Source organism: Scardinius erythrophthalmus (assembly GCF_964197995.2).
Source record: "Scardinius erythrophthalmus genome assembly, chromosome: 19".
NCBI lineage: Eukaryota > Metazoa > Chordata > Actinopteri > Cypriniformes > Leuciscidae > Scardinius > Scardinius erythrophthalmus.
Genome location: NC_138239.1, coordinates 12,472,029 through 12,495,613, shown reverse-complemented (window position 1 = coordinate 12,495,613; position 23,585 = coordinate 12,472,029). Strand labels below are relative to the sequence as shown.

At 36.7% G+C, this 23,585-nt stretch overlaps 1 protein-coding gene across 4 annotated transcripts in view; it reads right to left on the bottom strand.

Annotated features, from left to right (window-relative positions):
- Positions 1-23,342, bottom strand: part of ltk (leukocyte receptor tyrosine kinase) — a 54,083-nt gene extending 30,741 nt beyond the window's left edge. For 2 of the 4 annotated variants that reach the window (XM_081347220.1, XM_081347221.1), the window contains exons 1-5: positions 23,074-23,342; positions 9,165-9,257; positions 2,493-2,642; positions 2,128-2,353; positions 36-178 (exon numbers count right to left, since the gene is read on the bottom strand). In XM_081347220.1, the coding sequence (XP_081203346.1) occupies positions 36-178; positions 2,128-2,353; positions 2,493-2,642; positions 9,165-9,257; positions 23,074-23,128 (667 nt within the window). In that variant the 5' untranslated portion in view covers positions 23,129-23,342. Of the gene's footprint in view, positions 1-35; positions 179-2,127; positions 2,354-2,492; positions 2,643-9,164; positions 9,258-23,073 lie in introns of those variants that run through there. The other 2 variants (XM_081347222.1, XM_081347224.1) reach the window with 1 other exon arrangement.
- Positions 23,343-23,585: the final 243 nt, after the last annotated feature.

Below are 23,585 nucleotides of genomic sequence, written 5' to 3'. Positions count from 1 at the left end.
TGAATAATATTAGAGAACAATTAATGAGCTGTTACCCATCATGTCACAGTTCTTCAGCTCCAGCGAATCAAATGCCAGAAATCCGACTTCATGGCTGCTACAGGAAGAGTACTGCACTGTCACCTGGAAGGGCTCATCTAACTGACCAATCACAGCCTCCAGCACCTCCCACCGTGGCCTGGGCCACAAAAAAGGAAATGCTTTTTTTCACAATCATTCAATTTTAGATAAACGAGTTCCCACAAATTAAGAATTGGTTCTCTCGTATTAGTAAATTGTGGCCAAGTTGAACTTATTCGTTCCCTCACTTTGATTCAACTAAAACAAGGTAACTAAAATATTTAGTTAATCAAGGGCATGCATTATTACATCATGCGCACGGTTTACTTAAAACGAGGGAACGAATTAGTAAAATTGTTAATTCGTGGCCACAATATACATATTTTTTACCCCGCGTGTCATGTGCGGGGCTCCAGAGAAAATATCTGCACATCTGCTGAAAAAAAAAATGCTTGTAATTGCAGATTAACCCTGCTTTTAAGCTCTGTAATGTTCAGAGGTCAGAATCAACTATATATTTGATAGAAAAGCGAGGCTATGTTTGGAAGCATAGAATATACCATAGTGTACTAGCATTGTATTTTAGTTTATTGATTCCATAGCACCATGTTCAAGGTCAGAATATTGTGCAAACTTTACCAGAGAATTAGAATAATCAAGAAAAGAAAAAAAGAAAAAGAAAACAGTCTTAACGGTCATTCACAGAGAATGCATTTTTGCGGTTAAACATAGCCAGTTGACTATGGAAAATAGCTCACTGACATGTAAAAACGCATTCTGTGTGAACGGCCCCTTAAAACTTCGACTTAATGTGAATGTTACCTTAATGTGAATGTTAGGAAAATGTTCTAAGAACAGTGTTAGAGATATAACAGATGACCTAACATCTAAGAATACATTTTCAACACTGAGACAACCGCGTCTAATATTCTGAAGTGATAAGAGTTTAATTTTGACAGTTTTACATATTTGTTTCATTCTTAACATTACCGCTTACAGAAAATGAACATCAGATCAACACAAAGTATTGAGCTAAAGAACTACAAGAGAAAAGCTGGCATTGTGGAACTCCTATTACATGTCAAAAATTCATACCTGAGTTTCACAGCTGCATGTGAGAGTGCTTCACTAAATGTACAGGAGCTTAAGTACACAGTGGAGAGCTAATGCATTGTGTACCAAACATGAATCTCTGAGTCGGATGGGATTATTAGGTATATGACTGATTTGTATAATACACCACATTCCATGGCGTAACCTCTATTAGGCTCAGATCCACATAGCCAAACGCAGAAAGTAAAAGTATATTAGCTACGTCATGAAGGTACTAGCTCGTGCCAAATTGCATTGCATCACCATCTATTCCTAGCTTTCTGTCGGAACCAATTATGCCAAAAGAAACATCAGGTCCTAGTTTTAGAAACAAAATGCTTTCATCCATCTTGTTCGTGATGTGCCCAGCATAAGAAAATCAATACCAACTACATCTCCATAACAAAAAGTCTTTTGGTTAGCATTGGATTCTTATGGGTACAGAATGCTGCTTTATACTATTCTTTGTGCAAGTAAAGCGCATATGTCATTGCTTTTTAATTTACTTACAGAAGAGGCTCTGCAAAATGTCAGTTCTCATTGTATGATTTGTCAATCATATATCCATCACGACATCACCATGACATTTAGATATTGTTGTATGACACACACACACACTTGGGATCAGAGATTTTGTTTTGAAAGAAATTAATATTCAGAAAGGATGCATTGAATTGATGTGACAGAAAATATATTTATAATGTTACAAAAGAATTCTGTTTTAAATAAATTCTGTACTAAACTTCTTGGGAAAAAATGCATCCCAGTTTACACAAAAATACAGACCAGGACAGCACAACTGTTTTAAACATTGATAATAAGAAACGTTCCTTAAGCAGCAAGTCAGCATATTAAAATGATTTCTGAAGGATCATGGGACAGACTAGAGTAATGATGCTGAAAGTTAAGCTTTGCCTTAAGGAATCAATTACATCTTAAAATATGTTAAAATAGAAAACTGAAGCTGTATCTCACCTGCTAGTTCCTTGTTCCTTGATTGTAAGGGCTATTGGTTTGATGACGGAGTTGTCAGTGTGCTTCACAAAGGCAGATACGTTTCCTGTGAATGGTTCCGGTTGGAAACAGGCGAGACGAAGATGACATAGTGGCCCACTGCTGAGCACTACAGGACTGGTCATGTGGAAACTACATCTGCCAGCAGCAAAATGAGTTGAGGTGGGCTTTAGTAACAGAAAATGACCTGTTGAAAGACAGGAAACTGTTGTAAACGTTTTATCAAAATATACGCCTTCATTCAGAGCTCCTGCATGGGGTCTGCCAGTCATTGTTTGTTCTGAATTGAGTGTTAAAATATAATGAATGGAAGTTATCATTGATACCTTCAGATTTCCCAGTGGAATAATCTTTGATTGGTTGGACGCCCCATTTGTTGGATCTGTGTTGCTGTGGTGATGTAACATACCAGTCCCCTCCAGTGCTGTGATTGGATAACGTCCAAGAACATGGAGATTCAAAATCACAGAAGGAAACTGCGGAAGGATGAAGTAACACTATCAGAGGGTAAAAGGGACGTCACAACTCACACTTCGGTGGCAAAATAATGACTTAAATTCAGGATCAGCTGCAATAGAAATACTAATCAAAATAGAGAAAAGATTAATATGTCTGGGTATGTGGAACTGAAGTTAGAATAACATATATATCAGCAACACGCAGGCAGATCTGGCCAAATGTTGAGTAATAAACACCGAATAAGACTATTGTCTGGCGCTGCTGTGTTGAACACTCAGACAAAAGGCACAGGAAACTAGAGTCCAAAGAGGGTTAACTTTAATCCACAAACTAAGATCCAAGTATTCACAGGGGAAATGCAATAACACAACAACTTAACACAATGAAATGTGATTATCTTTGACAAACACCAGACAATGAGAGTACTGAAACTACAGGATTAAAAAGAGCTAGCAAACAAGGGTAATCAAATGAGGAACACCTGCTGAACTGAGTACTAAATCAATGAGTAACTATAGCAACAGAACATGAAGGGAACTGAACAAACAGAACCAATTAACTAAGAAGCAATGACAACAAACTAGGTACAGAAGGTGCGACCCCGCGCCAAAAACAAAGGAAAAGTGTCCAACCAGGGAAAGGGCAGGTGTCCTGGAGTTGTGGCAGGTGATAGACAGGCGACCAGGGTTATACAGGTACACTGTAAAAACTAAAGGAGCCTCAAATATCCTGTCGGATACTCAAGGAACTTAAAAATGTAATTTAAGTGCCTCAAAGCTCTTTCTCCTATAGTAGGGTTACTGGAGGAGCATTGACAAAATTTGAGGTTCTTGCTGGAACTTATGGGATCCTTTAAGCACTTTGTATTTAGTTCAGAGGTTCTGGAGTCACCTTTTCATTACCACGAGACCTCGAAGTGCTTTGGGGGAAAATAGAGGAACTTGAATGTGATAAAAAGGGTTATTGGAAGATCTTTTAACATTTAAGTGGTTCCTGGAGGATCTCTTATGTTAAAGCCAGCATCTGGAGGAACCCAGTGGTTCAGTGAGGCCAGAATGATATTATTATTATCCTATTATTACTTAAGTTTGATTCAGTATATATACCCAGGTGAAAAATACGTATAGGCTACTATTAAAAATGTACTTGAGTGTGTTTTTAGTAGGCCTTCAATACAAATATAACCTACTTTAATGCATTTTAATACATTTAACAGTAGCCTACGTCTTTTTCACCTGGGTAGCTTACATTTATTTATATAGGCCTATTTTATTGATTAATTTAAACCTTAAACAACAACACTAAATAATAATAATATTAATTAAAAAAATGCATTAATTATTATTGAATAAATAATAGTAATAAAATAATATTTTTTACTTCTTCATAAATTATTATTTGAAGAAGAAGAACCAGGAGGATAAAGGTTTTATTCAGTCACGAAACTGCTGCTATTCCTCTGCTGTCGTCGCTTCAGTGATGCTCGTGCTGCTCGCGCGCAACAAAGCTCAGCTGATCTACGTCATCGAATTTGAAAGTAACGGCTCTCCTCATCAACGCCTGCCGCATCTTCCGCCGTTTGTTCGGCTCTCCGTTACAAGGTTTGTAAACTCGCCAAAGAAATATAAATACTCACTATATATTCAAACACACACATATATAAACTAAATGTATTATACATTACTACGTTTTTGCAGTGTTTACCACTCGTTTATTGCTATGGTTTATTGAACAGTATCTGGTATGAAGGTTTTAGCCGCGATGCAAACTACGTTGATCTAATGAACAAATTGAAATTATTGACTTATTGTCTTAGATTGATTTAAAGTTAGTCATTCAATTCAACATATTCTGTACAACTGTGTCTTCAAATTGCTGATATAACTTACAGCCTAACTAATTTAGCTGATTCCTGCTGTCGTCATTGGCGTTTGTTATGAATAACAAAAGCAGGTTAATATAGTTTGGTCTGTTTTTGTTTAGCCTAACTTTACTTACTACAGGTGCCCTCATTCTCTCAGATATCATTTTGAATCCATTTAGTGGTCAATAAATACTATGTTGTGAATAATCAGCTTTGTTATTTTGTTTCCCCAGAACAACCAGTACAATGTTTCAGTGGCAACATTGAATTACAGTAAGTTACCTGCACCACATGCAAGTACTTTATTACTATGAACTTTCTCTGTGTGCAATTGTATTGTTTGACTGTGTACTTGTGTTTTTTAATCAGTTATTCTCTGAAAATCTTCTTCCCTCATGCTCTCAAATCTCATTCATGTTACATTCATGTAATATCACTGGTTTGGAGCCAATAATGCTATGCATTTTTTATAGGCTATACCTTAATCATATGCATTTGAATATAAGACATTTGAACCCTGAATTATAACTTTGGTCTTTTTCGACAAAAAAAGGAAAAAGCTATTAAATGGCTTCATAAGACTTACAACACAACCCATAACACATGAGTTGTGAATTCATTGATTATTTTTAGGATCTTTTCTGGGACATTTTTGGAGCTTAACCATTTTTATATAAATTGTTGCATTGAATTGAACTAGACAAGTGTACATAAGAATGGTTTCATGAATGATTTACACAATTTTTTTCTGCTTGTGTTTCATGCAGTGAAAGTGAATGGTGACTGGGGTTGCATTATGCCTGAGATCTGCTTTTGGGTTCCACAGACAGAGAGTCAAACAGGTCTGGAACGTCACAAGGCTGAGGAAATTATTTAAATTTCACAACAATCACTTTAATAACATTACTAACAGTAAATTTTGTATTTTGCAGGGATCTCGGCAAGCTGAAATACAAGTTTGAAGAAGAATAAAAATCCTCCTGTAGACCTGAAAATCACTGAAGTGCCTGGACCATCCTCCAGAGAAGAGGAAAAACACACGGAAAATGAAGCTGATGCACCTTTTCACTTTTCTAACTCGTTAAGTACCTCACATGTCCCTTGTGAAGATTTTATAATTGATTGCATTTTATGTTGCAGTGAGTAAAGGTGCGGTCACATTTGTGAATTTCGTGAAATTACACAGGCAAAAAGGTCCATTGACCATTGTCAGCAGTGTAGCGATGTTATGTATGAAGCACCAAACAAAATTGCTGATCGTGTGGATTCTTATTGAAATGACTGAATTCACCAGTGAACATTCACAGAACAAAAGCTAATTTTACTGCACCTTAACTCTGTTCAAATGGAAAATATTTTCTGCTTGTTGTGACATAAGGAATACTGTTTCCGGGTCGAAGCCTCTACTTCTACTTGCTTTATCTTGTTTCTAGATATTGAGAATATTGAGATATTGAGAATACTCAACCATTTATGGGAACTGTTGATTCAAGTCACATTTAAGCTTTTCAAAAGCCATAGTGTACATTACAGTCTCCAGTCTCACGGCATCCCAGACTTCAACATTTTATGATTCAAAATAGCTGAATAACTAACCATCTGAGATTTCGGAATAGAGATAAAGGTTAGGATCATAATTTTCAGGAATATTACAGCACAGTGAGTGCATATTAGCACTGTTTGTTGTTTGTTTTTGGCATCTGAGAGAGCTTTTGGACTTGGAAACAGTTGCGTCAGACTTAAGCGAACTGAAACACGTTTTAAAATTAAGTGAAGATGGACATTTTTAATTAGTCAATTTTAATTTTTTACATTGATTTATTACATGGAACATCTGTTTTCTATGCATTTTGTTGAGATGTCTTTTCTTGTGTAGCCTATTGTATACACATGGTTGATTATTCATGTTACTTATGTATTATACAATTTTTTTTGTGTATTCATTGATATTAATCTATTACTAGCTTTTTTCCCCAAGTGCATTGAAGTGTATGTATTAAAATGGATCTAAAATATGTAATAAACAATTCTTATTTTGTATTTGGTTCAGTTTGTTTATTATAATAGAAGTTTATGGTAACCGTAGTAACACCATGAAATTAATTTAATACAAAAAAAAAAAAATTAAATTTGGTTCCTGGAGGCACCCACAGTGGTTCCACACAGTGCTTCATATAAGAGTTCCTCAGGAAACCTGTGTGGTTCCTCAGAGAACCACCCCTTTTTAAAGGGTGCCTAGAGGATCTACAGACGGTTCCGCCGGTGTGGCAAAGTGAAGAACCCCAAAAGGTTCCTCCAGGCACCTTTAATTTTTACAGTGTAGACTAGTGAGTCTCCAGGATGGCACCAACAATACAGGGAACCAGGGAGGTTCTGGTAGTTCAGGGAGGTTGGGAGGAACAGATAATACAGAGAGCCAAGGAGGTTCTGGTAGTTCACGGAACTTGGGAGGAACAGATAATACAGGGAGCCAGGGAGGTGCTGGTACTGTAGGTCAGGGAGCTTGGGAGGAACCGATAATACAGGGGTGGTCCCTGTGGTTGTGATGAGGGGACATGGAACGGCCTTTGTGGCAGTGATGAAGGGGTTAGGAACACTGGAGATCAGAACGGCCTCAGTGGCCCTGAGGGGATAGCCATCCTACCCCATCCCGCCAAAAAAATTTTGGCAGAAAATACGAGCATCTGTGCTGCCCAAACACACATAATAGCAACTGCCGTCAATACCAGAGCAGATGTTATATCTGACTAAGTGATTGCTGGATCCAACTGCACTGCGAACACAGAGCTGGGCTCTGAAGCTTGAGTGGGCTCCTGGCTGAGCTCTGGGGGGTGAGCGGGCTCCTGACCAGAATACTGGAGGGATGTGTGTGTGGCCCAGACACACATATAGCTGCAACATACATGGAAAGGACCACCTCTTAGATCACGCCAGGGCAGACAGGACGACACTCACTGGAACGGGCTCGGGAATTTCACTCACTGGAACAGGCCCAGGGATTCTACCCTCTGGAATGGTTTCTGGAATTTCATTAACTGGAATGGACTTGGGAAGTTCACTCTCTAAAGCGGATTCGGGAGAAGAAACTATAAGGTCCGTGGAGGGCTCAGGGACAGGCATGGAGTGAGCAGGAGTGCTCAAAAGTTTTTGGGATGGGATTGGATGACAAAATGTATTGTCCTCATTTATTTCCTCAATAACAAAATCTGAACCATTCAACCAGAGGACATAGTTAATATAATCAACCAAGGAAGTACCACATTTACCGGAAGGAAGAAACTGAGAAAGAATCCTCCCGAAAACAGGCCTTGAGCATATGAGCGCTCCAGCTCACCAGATGGTAACATTGTAGGACTTTCTCTACATACTGCTCCAGAGGCTGACTGTTTTGACGGAGTGTGAAAAGATGATCCAAATAGTCACAGGGGAAATGCAATAACACAACTTAACATATTGAAATGCATCTATCTGCAACTATCTTTGACTATCTTCAACTAACACCAGACAATGAGAGAACTGAAACTGCAGGAATAAATAGAGCTGGCAAACAAGGGTAATCAAATGAGAAACACCTGAACTGAGAACTAAAACAATGAGAAACCATAGCAACAGATCATGAAGGGAACTGAACGAACATAACCAATTAACCAAGAAGCAATGAAAAAAAAACTAGAACAAAGGAGGAAAACTAAATCAAACAGAATACAAACATGAATAAAACAAACTCAGAATATGACAACTATATGGAAACACAAAACATTTTAACACAGCAATTGCAAAGTGATGCAAATCCTACATATAATTAATTTGCAGGGATTTTTTTTTATTTAGCTACATTGTGCTCTTATAAAGTATTTAGATAAATAATAGTAATAGTAATATTAATATTAACAAATATTAAATAAATAAAATTATACAGAAAGTTTGTCCTGATTTCCTATTAACTTTCTGTAAAATTTAGACTAAAATATAGACTGCATTTTCAGCAGTCCTCCAGAAATCATTATAAAATGCTGATTTGTAAATATATATATTTAATACCTAAATACCTAAAGACATAGTTAATAGTGAGAACTGGACACTAAAGCGTAACTACAGACACACAAAGTATATACGCAGAATCCCCTACAACTAACCTTTCAAATATTATCTGTCAGTAATTAAAAGGGTTAAGAAAAAGTGGCCTTGGTTGTAAACAGATTAGGGAAGAAATTGCTGGAATGCCCTCAAGAAAAATGAAATTACACTGTTTTTTTACTCCCTGCTGCTTTAAAATATATCCAAAAATGCAAAACTTTATAATAAAATTAAAGAATTAAGGCAAGGGTATGTCAGTTTGGACTAGAGAAGGAATATCTTGAGGGCTTTCGGTTTGTCATCAGGCATTCCAGTGGAAAGACACAGACAAGTTGTCTTTGGAATCATGTAAGGCTATTTATTGATGAAGAAAGACCACAAAGAAACCACAAAGCCGCTCTGACATTCGACTGAAACATCTCACTGAGAAATGCCCTGAGCGGGTGGAATACTTAACCAGATCAATGTTTCTTCTCAGTTGAATGTGGTGACTGCAATGACAAACTCCATTTAGGAACATTTAGTGAAACAAAGAGGAAGAAAACAACTGCAAAACAACTGGTGAAGGAAAAGGGAGCAAATAAATAATCAGCTTTACGTTCAGTGTGTTCAACTGGACTGTAGTCGAGAGGATTTGGATGCACTGGATCTTCTACTGCTCTTTCCAACAGAGCACAACTGCTCCTGACAACTGAGGAAAGACAAGAAGAAAAAAGGTCAACAACAGACCAGATCATCAGAGAAAGTCCTTGTTTTGCCAAAGTCATGCATAGTTCTTGTCTTTTATCAATGAAGCATTTATTCAAAACAGCTGGGCATGGTGCTGAGCATTTTACCAGTCAGAAAACACTTATTTTATCAGCTAACATTCATTCATCAGCACCCACAACTATACTTATGTAAAAAATAAATGAAAACATAAAATTATAGATTTAGCAAGACCCATTAATATTAATTAAATCAATTATATACAATTTCTTGTTTACCATAGGACTTTGTTGAAACAGTTTTACTTCAGTGATCTGAAGTTTGCCTTTCTAAAACAACAGTGCTGTTTCAAAAACCTTTCGTATGATGGGCAGCATTTTCTTTTAAGCACTTTAGCACAAGCTGTTTATTTTATTTTAAAATCTAGACACTAAGTGAGGTTGCCATAACAAAGTTAAAGAAATAAAGGACAAGCTCAGTCTGATCCATTATTAAAACAAAAGCATTTGATGAAAGTTCATTATGGCAATAGCTCATTATAGTGTGCCAAAATCAGCTCAGTAATGAATATTCTTTGCCAGTTGACCCACACTTAGGGTCTTACACAATCGCTGATGTACACTACTCATGTCCTGGACTTAAACCACATCTGTTTGAGGGGGCTTAAAATGACCCTCTCCTTCCAATAAAATATTCCCTTGATTTCAATGGCGTCAACTGTTTTGAGTTAACAGGAAAAGCCTCTGACAGAATGCTAATGAAGATGGGAAGGCATGAAGCAGGATTTAGAACAAACATATCAGTAACTAAGGTTCAGATAAAAAAAATATTATGTTGAGGTTCACGAAAAAAACGCTGTACAACAATCAGTTTGTCATACCCTTTTAAAAAGCCATTACAGAAATATCTGTGAATCTTTTGAATGCAGGGTGATTCATATGACACATAAACATGTACGAACATATGAAAAAAAATATCTAAAACCAATATAATTGCAAGTGATTCCTTAAAAAATAAATTCCTTGACCAATCACTGGTCATGGTACATATTCTGCACAAGAGCAAAACACTGTACAAAAAAGTACCATGCCAAATCAAACACATGATGTTATAATAAATGACATGATTGATACAATGGTTTTCTTTTCATCTAATTGATTCAAGTATGGAAACTTAAAATAAACCAACAAGGCAAATTTTATCAACAAAGGGGACGGAGACCACATCTATGTAAAGACATCTATTGGTTAAAAGGTCAAGACTGACAAAAGCTCAATCACAACAATATAGCCAATGGGGAAATTGTCATGTGACAAAATCATGTGATTTACTGGCTAAATATACAAACAGACTGCAGCTGGCAAGATGGGTCATTAAAATGGGCAAGTTAGCGAAATTTCAAGCCTCATATATTTGACCACAAACTAACATCCTATTTCCAGTACACTGGCATCAAAGATCTTGCACAAAAAAAGGGTCTGTATTAACCAGATGCACATGATCATATAAATAAGTAAAAAATATGTATAAATATGTACATCAAATATGTTTAAAGAAAGTAAGCACAGGCTGTTTAAAGTCTAAATCCAAAAGTCTACTAAAACTTAAAACTCATATTATTTATTATATTATAATTAGTCTATAAAGATTAGATTAGTTAGGCAGTGTAAGTGCAGATGTTTCTATTAGTACTGCAAAAAAACGAACAAACAACGTTTTGTTCTGCTACAATGAGCACATCCAATAAAGAAATATTGCTGGATTTGCAAATTTCTGCTCAAAATTTCTTTGAAAGACATAAGTGTTTAATTCAAGCACAACTGTACACAACTATTTACTCCAGTCCAGTGAATATCAAAGTGTGTTTTTTTTTTTTTTTTGTCAATTTCTGTATAGACACTAAGTCTTAACTACAAAAAAAAAGTACGGAACATTTCGACCATTGCCTGGGCCGAGTTTACTGAACATCAATAGTGGGGAATGCTGTTAGACTACAAGTACATGCAAGTTTTCACAATATAACACTATTATAGGCATTTCACCAATATTTGATAGACAAATATATAAAATTCACCAATTTTATAAGATAGCATGCACCACACAAATTTCAAATCAGTGTATAGGTGATTTTGTTATGTTCCTTAGGATAGACAGAAATACGATTCTGGAAGTTTGAGTTTTTAGCCAGACTAAGATACAACATGGACCAGACTTATGCTGATGCTTGGGCTACACTGATAATCAAAAGTCTGGCTCTGTAAGATGAAGTTCCATGCAGTTAGCTGATTTATTGAAATATGAAAGAATTAATATCTACACAAGAGGAGCCAATAAGCCATATGAACCATGTTGATTTCGCAGTGATGGTTAAGAAATCTTGTGCCATTATATGGAAATCCACAGACTAAATAATCTCTCATGTGCACTTCTATGTATAATGGCACAGGATTTCTTAGTTGTAACCTCAAGTTAACCTGCTTTCATCTGGGGGGTCCATCCTTCAGCAAACTTATTTGCACTTTTTTCGCTCTGCCAAGAGAGCACTCTCTGTTCGATTTGCATGTGTGACAGTCCTCTGATTTGTATCCAATTGGTGAAGCATGGCATCTGGCCTACCTGTTCCGCCCAATTTAGGGCCAAATAGGAACATGTGACAGCTGGGCTTCGTTAAGCACACACTCTCAGAGAAGAACTGTCACTCCTCACCGACATGATACACAGCACAGCGTGCTCAGCTGACTCATCCGCTGAAAGTTTATCCGAGCTTCATCCTTCTCTTTCTTTCTCTGAGAGGATAATGTCAAATCTTAAAGGGTTAGTTCACCCCAAAATGAAAATTTTGTCAGTAATTACATAGTCACGTAGTGTAACAGCGCAGTGCTTCTGGGTTGTATGTCAGAACGTAGGCTCACTATTGGCCCACTATTGGGGCACAAAAAGTATTCTTGCTGCTTGATAAACTTAAGGTTGAGCCACTGTAGTCACTTGGATTAATTCAACAAGGTCTTTACTAACTTTTCTGGGATGGCAGGTATCGTTTACCTAGCAGCCTATGAAGGAGTGAGCCAGCTCTCAAGATTTCATCAAAAATGATTAATGAGTAATTACTGACAGAGTTTTCATTTTTAGGTGAACTTCAACTAACCCTTTAATACTCTCCATTTGAGCTGAGGCACATAGGCAATCCTCACACCTAGGCCTGGTTTCACAGACAGGGCTTTGATTAAGCCAGGATTAGGCCTTAGTTTAATTAGGACATCTAAATCCTAACAAAGGCAAAGCTCTCGATTTACCGGTCAATCTACGTTCCTACTCTCACCTATGGTCATGAGCTGTGGGTCATGACCGAAAGGACAAGATCCCGGATACAAGCGGCCGAAATGAGCTTTCTCCGCAGGGTGGCTGGGCGATCCCTTAGAGATAGGGTGAGAAGCTCGGTCACTCGGGAGGAGCTCAGAGTAGAGCCGCTGCTCCTCCACATCGAGAGGGGTCAGTTGAGGTGGCTCGGGCATCTTTTCCGGATGCCTCCTGGACGCCTTCCCGGGAACGTGTTCCGGGCACGTTCAATGGGTTTAAAGGGGTCATGAAATGTTAACTCCAGTTATGAGCAAAACAACCAACTTTAGACTGTCAATTGAGGGAAAGAAATCGCTCACATTTTATAAAAAATATCTTCATTTGTGTTCCGAAGATGAACAGAAGTCATATGGGTTTGGAACGACATGATGGTGAATAAATGAATTTTTCATTTTTGGGTGAACTAACCCTTTAAACTGAAGAGTTTGATTTGAGGTATGAAACATGCAGTGTGAAACTTGCACTTTTATTGTAAAGTAACCACTGTTGTTAGCTTAGCGACATGCTAACATCAGATTAATTTAAATCAATTGAGTCAATTGAGCATTCCAAATCGGTCACTTGGGTTTTGTAAATCAGCTTGTATTATCCTTAATAAAACTGAGGTATTTCTATGCAATTCTTATTGCATTTGAACACCATTGCTGAATATTATGTTTAACAGCTGTTAAGAAATAAAAAAAAACAGCTTACAGTACTTTTCTGTGCATTCCTAGCAAGACTATGACTGCAATAGTTTGAGCATGAGCAAATCTGTGTTTATGAGGAAGCTCATAAACAAAAACCCTGCAGAAGAGACATATGCAAGTTATTAATGAAAGTTTTCACGGGTCACTCATTTACAGCTATAGCACCAACCGCCTGTCTCTGTGTTCACAAGCCACTAATGCAACACAAAATCAGCACATATTTTTTTTTACCATAAATGTAGCTTAATTGTAGCACTTGTGAAGATCACAGAGCATAATTTGGGGTTTGTCTGGAACTTTAAGACATTGAGGGTGTTGAGTAATGCCATTTAGATGAGAAGAAGAGATACAAATTGAACTATAATGGAAAGATTTTGCATTATTTGACACACTAAGAACCATCTGATCGATTTTAGATTTAAAACTCAAAATCCGATTGATGCTGGTATATACAGTTGAACAAAAAGTTCCATTGCTTGATGTACCACAATATCTGTGTGATTATACACAGAGCAAACATGTTTGAATGCCAAATGTGACTGAATGGAACAGGTAATCCGAGCTGGTGTGATTGAGTGGAGGCGCGGGGACTAATTATGCAAATTAGTCAATTCCATTTTTTTTTTTTTACATTGTAGTACTGAATGAATTCTCTAAGCTCAAACATTCAACTCTGTTACAAAATATAGCATAAATAAATAAATAATAAAGATTTTTAAATGTATACAAAAAAATATATAATATGGAAGAGTTGATCACCTACCAAGGGTCCCAAAATGGCTTCCTCTTAAGTGGGATAAATTTAGGCATTCTTTTGTACATTTTAGTCTATTGTTGTTTTTTTGCTAGAAAATAACAAACACACAAATTAGGGGTTTTAACAGTATTTACATTTCATTTTTGATAACAGAGTTGAAAAAGCTACCAATGAAAGAATTAAAGGATCAAACTTAATTGTACCACTTAATTGTACATTTCTGTCTGTGAACCTGAAGACATAATCAGAAAGATTGAATCTGAAATCGATGCTTACTAATTTAATGCATTTTTATTTGGTTTTTCAAAATAATTTAGTTCAAGCCACTGTCTATCATGGGATCCAGCTCAGCTTGGACTAAAATCAATCAGAAGATTAAAAAAACAGCGGGACTACACACATGATAGCAGTTGTGTCCCTTCACTTTGGAGAGAGTCTGTTTTCATTCAGGCTTTTGTCTTGTTGCCAGATCATTGCAGAACAGACTCCTTACCATATATGAGGGAAGATCAATCAAAGTTAAACACTTCAAACTTTATTCTAACTGCATCAATTGTTTGTTTTTGCAAGGTGTTAATACTAGATGGTGTGTTATTAAGGCCTTGTCCACACTAATACTGTTTAGTGTGAAAACACATCTTTATCTCTCTGTTTTATCCTTGCGTCCTGAGACGGTGTCTTTGTCCTGCGAAAACAGAGCTTTTTCAAAGCGCTCTCCCAAGGGAATAAATTTGAAAACTGCGTTTTTGCGTTGCATGAACTGTGAAAATGGAGTTATTCGAAAACGATGACACGTTTAGTTATGTGACGCATATTGTACCGGCAGATGTTTATAGCAGTATTGTATAAAGGTTAAGTGCTATTCACTTTCACACTGTTGCTAAAGAAATGTTACTTTCTACACTCCTCATATCACAGTCCTGCAATTCTTTTGTCCTGTGGCAAAACATGAGGGCAGTTGAGTTTTGGACCATACATAATATAATGGTGACTGAGTGCGACCTGGATGGACGATGGTGAGATATTTTGGTACATAAAATGATCTTTTAAAAAGAATAGCGTGAGAACTTTCTGTTCCGTCTGTATCATCTCAGTGAGCTTTTATGAAGTTTTACGCATATACGCAACGAGGTGAATTTAGCTTTTTCTGACGTTACAGTGTGTAAGAGAAATTTCTGGAAAACGCTTGAAAACGCTAGTGTGAACGGAGAGTGTTTTGAAACAAAAACACCATTTTCAAATGTATATCCGGATTAATGTAGATGTAGCCTAACATGATTGCAATTGATGTTTTGATCACTGGAAGTAAGATTGACAATTGTGATTTCAAGCATGAGTTATACATTCTTCTTTTTCCAAAAGAAAAAAAAAATGGTTTCACGGTTTCCACACAAATCTTAAGCAGCACAACTGTTTTCAGCATTGATAATAATAATAAGAAATGTTTCTTGAGCACCAAATCAGCATGTTAGAAAGATTTCTGAAGGATTGTGTGCCACTAAAGACTGGAGTAATGATGCTGAAAAATCAGCTTTGCTATCACAGGAATAAATGACACTTAAAAAATATTCAAATAGAAAAGAGTTATTTTAGATTGTACTGTATAGCAATATTTCAATTTAAATGCAGACTTGGTGAGCAGAGACTTGCAAAAACAATTTTAAATTTTAAACATCAGGTCTAAATAACTGAATATTATTTTTTATTTTTTATTATTGGTTCATTCATAACTAAAATGATCTAGGCTGCTGTTTTGGACCATATTTTGACATTAATAATTTTTAGAAAACATTAAAAATCTACTCTGAAATGTTTTTATTTATTTGTCATTTTTATGTTCAATTAAATGATACACGTTGTGACATTTGTGTTGCTTCTGACATCTCCTGACACAATTTAGTATAACTGCAGTCCTTTCACAACTCTTCGAAAAAAGATTCGCGTTAATTACTTTTGGAATCCTTATCAGATAAAATATCGCTTGACACAGAATGTTCCTCATAACCATTCAATAATTAACCAGATCATATCTGAGCTGCTGATAACAATCTACACTGCCAGATGTCAAAAACATACAGTGATTCATCAACTAATCATATAAAGTTACCCTGTCTGGGTCAAGCCAAACAAAAGGATTTACTGTTCTTTGTGGTGTGAAGGATGTATTTGACACGTTCGAACAGGACAGGAGTGATGCAACAACAACCACATTTCAGTTCTGCTCTTAGGGAGCCATAGGTCTCTAAAACCAACTTAATATTGACTCACTGAATGTCACAAACTAAATGTCAAACACATGACAAAGTCAAAACAGTCGCCAGACAGCATCAGAGGGAAGAGTTGTCTAAAAACACAAGCCCATCTGGTCTGCCGCTCCACAGGACACAACAGCTTTGAAATCAAAGTGGTTCATTATTATGTAGTAGGTGTGATAGACATTAAGAGGGAACAAAATAATTACCCTCATAAAATCAAATGAAAATAGTCCTCATGAGACTGTTTAGTCACATTTTGTGTGAATGTTACGAGTACTCTCTGACACTTTCCACAGACCTTTTTAGAGGCATAAATCAGTTTGAAACCGCCCCTAACTCCTACAGTCACAAATATGTGGCCAATCCCATCAACATGCGGGGCAGGGCTTTTCCTATCATTTTTTCTAAGGATGCTGATTTTTAGAAGGCAGTTTTCTGACGAATGGGAAAATGCTTGTGTAACATTAGCAACACATTATTAGCTGTTTGATGTAGTCAAGCCAAAGGCTAATTAATAATATCAATTACCGTTATGTGTCAACTTTTATTCAAATTATAAATGAATATACACTCACCTAAAGGATTATTAGGAACACCATACTAATACTGTGTTGACCCCCTTTCGCCTTCAGAACTGCCTTAATTCTACGTGGCATTGATTCAACAAGGTGCTGAAAGCATTCTTTAGAAATGTTGGCCCATATTGATAGGATAGCATCTTGCAGTTGATGGAGATTTGTGGGATGCACATCCAGGGCACGAAGCTCCCGTTCCACCACATCCCAAAGATGCTCTATTGGGTTGAGATCTGGTGACTGTGGGGGCCATTTTAGTACAGTGAACTCATTGTCATGTTCAAGAAACCAATTTGAAATGATTCAAGCTTTGTGACATAGTGCATTATCCTGCTGGAAGTAGCCATCAGTGGATGGGTACATGGTGGTCATAAAGGGATGGACATGGTCAGAAACAATGCTCAGGTAGGCCATGGCATTTAAACGATGCCCAATTGGCACTAAGGGGCCTAAAGTGTGCCAAGAAAACATCCCCCACACCATTACACCACCACCATCAGCCTGCACAGTGGTAACAAGGCATGATGGATCCATGTTCTCATTCTGTTTACGCCAAATTCTGACTCTACCATCTGAATGTCTCAACAGAAATCGAGACTCATCAGACCAGGCAACATTTTTCCAGTCTTCAACTGTCCAATTTTGGTGAGCTCGTGCAAATTGTAGCCTCTTTTTCCTATTTGTAGTGGAGATGAGTGGTACCCGGTCGGGTCTTCTGCTGTTGTAGCCCATCTGCCTCAAGGTTGTGCGTGTTGTGGCTTCACAAATGCTTTGCTGCATACCTCGGTTGTAACGAGTGGTTATTTCAGTCAAAGTTGCTCTTCTATCAGCTTGAATCAGTCGGCCCATTCTCCTCTGACCTCTAGCATCAACAAGGCATTTTCGCCCACAGGACTGCCGCATACTGGATGTTTTTCCCTTTTCACACCATTCTTTGTAAACTCTAGAAATGGTTGTGCGTGAAAATCCCAGTAACTGAGCAGATTGTGAAATACTCAGACCGGCCCGTCTGGCACCAACAACCATGCCACGCTCAAAATTGCTTAAATCACCTTTCTTTCCCATTCTGACATTCAGTTTGGAGTTCAGGAGATTGTCTTGACCAGGACCACACCCCTAAATGCATTGAAGCAACTGCCATGTGATTGGTTGATTAGATAATTGCATTAATGAGAAATTTAACAGGTGTTCCTAATAATCCTTTCGGTGTGTGTATATAGCCTAGAAAGTGCACAAAGGGTGCAGATTTACAATATGCAATGTTATAAATTATATGTGTTCTCAGAGCTATAAACAGCTTTAAATAGGCACAAATACGCATTGGAGCGTTTACCGAATCTTTTTCGTCAATATAATATACCCTCAAGCACCCCCATAGAAATGGGCCTGTCTGTATAGTTCGCTCTTCCTCTTCTTCTTCTTCTGAATCCGTTTCTAGTTCAAGTATACAGTGCTGGTCAGAATTATTTGCCCCCTTGGCAAATATTATAAAAGATGGCTGTAAAAAAATAAATCTGTATTGTTTATACTTTTGAATAAAATAAAATATTAACAATGCAGATTTATTTTTTACAGCAATCTTTGATCATATTTACCAAGGGGGCAAATAATTCTCACCAGCACTGTATATGGCTGAATTAAACCAATATTTCCACTTGCCATTGTGTAGCATTTACTACAGTTGACTGAATGGAACAGGTAATCCGAGCGTGTGTGATTGAATGGAGGCGGGGACGAATTTGCATGTTCAATTCCATTGTTTAAAATTTTGAAACACTGTTGTGACACTGAAGCTCAAACATTCAACCCTGTTACAAATTATAGCAAAATTAACAAAGATTTTAAAATTTATACAATACATAAAATATGGAAGATAGCTACCTACTAAGTGAGATAAATTTAGGCATTTTTTCGTAAATTTTAGTCTATTGTCGTTTTTATTGCTAGAAAATAACAAACACTCAAATTAGGGTTTTTAACAGTATATTTCATTTTTGATAACAATCAGAGTTGAAAAAAAGCTACAAAAATCTGTTGAAAAACATAAAAATATATAATACATTATATTTTATATACAGTTAGTGTAACCTCTTGAGATTTTCTGAAGGTTATGCAAGTTCACTTTCAGGAGTTTCAGGACCTATTTGTATTATTTGGCACTATTTTCGTCACCAAATGGTCAAAAGATGAACAGACAATCAACACAACTTGGACATGAGCCAAAGATGATTGTGATCTTTGACAGCTTATAATAACTGTGACTGTGAACCATTAGATTTTATCAGTGTACGTAGGCCGAGTAAATGCTCTGCTTGCAAGTGACGTTGCAGTGATGCACATTACAACACACTTATTGTGCTTTTTTAACGTTTAATGCTAACAGAAAACACTTTGATCTGTGTTTAGAGATTCAGACCTGTAATTACTGGATGATCATGCAGCTACCTTGGCAAAGGAGTCCATTTCTCTCCTGAGTCCATTTCACCAAACACACTTTCTAAAGTCATGCTGAGAGCACCACTTATATGTACAAGCACCCACTTCACATTGACAATCTAAAATCCTATATAAGTCAAAGTCGACATATTATCATTTCAGTAATTGAAGGTGTGGGAAGAATGAAATACAGTTTCCTCGGAAACTGTGCTGCAGACATTAAACGCTATACGTATGCAGGAACATTTCTGTCACCATGATGTCACCTTAGGGTATATTGTCACTGCTATGGGTTTTGTTTGTCAGCAGAGTCTCACATGCCAAATAGCAAACAGCAAAAAGTAATGAAGAAATTGCTCATTCAAAATGTGAGAAACTGAAGTGATAAACATGACAAGGCTGAGCTTGTCTTCTTCATTAGCACAAATTCAGGTTGATCTCAAACACAGGGAAGAAAAATCACAAATGAGATCTCTTTAACATCTCAGCTGAGCATCCTAAACAGCAATGACAAATGGAGAGTCTCCTGCTTCTCAGATTTTGCTCCTGAGAAAAACGACCTATTAATCTCATCGTTTTGTTTCTTCTAGAGATCTCAACAGTGTCTCATTCAATGCTCAGATTTGTCAAGTATGCAATCAAAAGCCAGACACTCAATTTCATACATTTTTATAGCTCAATATTCTCACTCCTGTCAACAACTGTCTCATTTGTGTATGTTTTTATTTTCTTATAATGAATTTTATGAGAAACACAAGACAAAATTGTTATCTAAATAACATTTACAATTACATTATTTCCTTTAGCCAATGCTTTTATCCAACAAATGAGGAACATAACAGCAATTTGTCACAGAGCCAACAATAATAGTACACAATGCCAGGTTTATAGAGAGCTGCAGGGATGACGTATTTCTGTAGGACAAATCCAGTAAACGAGTTAGCATTTTAGCACATTTCTGGTTCCAGCGTCAATGGGGGTTTCAATGGATTTAAATGCCTGAGATAAGATCTATTTATAATATCTATTTTTACATTTTATTCTACAAAATACATCAGTAATACCGCCTTCTGATTTAATAATAATAATAATAATAATAACTTTTACGACTTGAAAAAGGCAAATGCTAACGAGTTATATGGCACTACAGAGGTTATCAGTGACATTAAACAGGTAAACTCAATAGTTCTCATAATTGTGTGTTTAATTGTGTTTAACTCAAACTTTCTGGAGGAAAAAACAAAGACTGAAAGAGTTGTCAGAAGCTTAATGGTGCTATTGCTGAAGTCATGCAACTGTGGTGTAAATTGTTTATAGCCTACGTTTAACTTTTTACTTCTAGCAATTATTTAGGCTTCAAAATTCAAAAAAGTTGTATTCATTGATGAACAAAATGTGCAAGAATCATCAAATTTTGTTGGTCACATATAGCCTATTTTATCCAATAGTCCAAAAGCCAATGGAAAAATCCTATTGTATTTTTGTCGAAGGAATCAGGGTGATGCTATAACAAATTTTTCTAAAATGACCAACTCACCAACACGGTTTCCCTGGTGCCTTATTACATAAAAACTGTCATACACCACTACTCCACCAAAGACTCCATGTATAATTCTCCTCACTTTTGCTAGACTTTTGTTTTTAATCTCAAGAAATTTTCATACATCTCACTAGTTCTCTTTCACGGCCTCGTGTGTTTAATTGTGTTTAACTCAAACTTTCTGGGGGAAAAAACAAAGACTGAAAGAGTTATCTTCTCTGGTTTCTCCACTGGTTTCCCTGAACAGTGAGGGACCGATTCAACATGTTATTTCTGGCCTCCTTTGTTAAAGGATGTGATTCATGTTATGACTTTAGCAATCAGCTGCATCTAGTCAAATAGGTGCAGGCCAACTGTCCCCTACAGTTTGCCCTTATAAAAAAACACTTTTATACTGTATACCTTAATTAAAGTGCTGGTAAAACACCTTGCCATCTAGGTCAACATGTATTGTGAGGGGTGGAGTCCAGCATTCTACTAGTCCCAGCTTGAGACGGCAGGCCAACAGACCGACCGCAGTCCTCTCACTGACTGCCTAATGCATATTTCATATTGCTTGATCTGGCAAGCTGTAATGTGATTGGCTAGTTTTATGATAGCTTTGGCTTTAACCAGTCTGCCTCCCTTTATTTTTGCTTATGAAATAATCATACTGGATGGACATTTTGATTATAAAGTCATTCTTTTTTTAATGTTCATGAAAAAGCATACTAACATTTTAGTAAGTAGTTGTTAGTATTCTGGGTCCTTTCTGAGTGAATCAGAAGTTATTTAATTTGACTTGGAAAGAAACATCAATGGATGGAAACTGAAAACAGAATAGCGAAAACCACTAGAGAAAAAGAAGGAGAATGTTAAAAGCTAGAGGCATATTGTACATGCCTTGAGTCACTTGAAAATGGGTTTCAATTTTTCCTCAATCCGGCATATGTGCATTCAGTCTTGCTAAAAGCTCGGCACAACAAAGGACGGCAGAATTAACTGATAGTCTGTGTGCGTGGCAAAAATATATTAATAAAGAAACAAAAATAAATGCATTAATAAATATGTTAGACAGATAATGTATACAGTATTGAAAGCTAAATTGCTGAACACTAGAGAAATGGCGTACTGTCCAAACATGAACCAAAACTGCTTATGTGGACCACTCTTCCCAGATTGCTAATTAGAGGTGAAATCTGTTTGCTATTACATAAAAAAGGACCTCACAAACTCATTACATTAATCATAAATTCTCTTGCCATACTCCTGCCTGAGGCACAATAAACATGAGTTGATAATCTGTGATGCTGATGAGGACATTTTGACTGAGCAGGACAGATGAGGTTCTAATGAGCAGGATTAGATTAAATATCACACCCATAGACAGATTAGCATATGCAAAACCCTCTTGAATTGGGATTATTTTTTTTTTGAGAATCTTGTCCTTCAAACTAACTCAATATTTATTTTTGCTTTATTGGCTGAATAAGTAAACACAATAAAAACACACTGACATACATTCAGACAACTGCAGTTAATAATGAATGTAGATTTTGAACTGCAATTCATTTTTTTTTTATAAACGTACGATTGGGAAAGTTGTTGTTTTAAATGTTGACCACAAATGTTTTTTTTTTTTTAATTGGCCACAATAATATTTTTCTTTCCTTTGTTCCATTAGATATTTTATTAATTGTTTCACTGTTTAAATGCCTATAAAGGCTTATTAATGACAGGTTATATTGTGACAACTTATCCCATAAAAGTTCAAAGCAAAATTGCAGCAATAGAATTTGTTTTTAACTCAACAAAAACAGCTGAATCTCCTCATCATTTCTTCCCTGGAGGACTCTAAATCTTAGGGTACTTTATTTAATTACTATGACACCACAAATTTGGCCAGCATATTCTGAGAAGTCAAAAGGTTTTATGGCTCGGAATAAATCAACTTAATTTCAAAGTAGCTGAACTGCGCCATTTAGAAAGAACATATCATGCCGTCCTTAAAAATCATTAGCCTATGTGAAATGAAAAATCCACTTGTGTTTGCCACTTGATTAGCGGTTTCATGATTCTGTATCTCCTGCGATCAAGTGGATTTCATTTAAAACCATCAAATTCTTCATGCATTTCTATCTATCGAAACGTCTGGACATGTTTAACATCGCCAGAAACCTGCAGGTCAAATTAAAATAACAAAACACTCACCTGTAAAGATGAAAAAAGCTAGTTTTAAGAAAGTTTGTCGAGTAAAATAATCCATGGCTCCTTAAAAAGGATCCTGGAGAAGCAGGCTGCTGTTAGCCTAATCTCCGCTCAATTTTATTCCTGGCGCGGGAAAAAGCTCAATAATAACAGATAAAGCGCCTTTCCGAAACTATCCAATTCAGTCTCGCGGCTCCTGCTTCTCGTGCCTTAAGCTGCTGTGATTCATTATGATGCTGATGCTGCTGCTGCAGCGCCCCTCTCTCTCTCTCTCTCTCTCTCTCTCTCTCTCTCTACTAAAGCCTGGTTAGTCACGGAAGGTCAGTCTCATATGCTCCCTTGGGTTAAAGGCGCACCTATTTTTTTATCTTATTTTTTACACAAATTACACATTTGTTTTACAAGTTATGTTTTCCATATTAAGAAATTAATTAACTGGGATTTAATTACAGTGTATGAAATTATGTAGATTCACCTGCAGTAGGCTATAGACCTTATGTAGCCCCGCCCCTTTT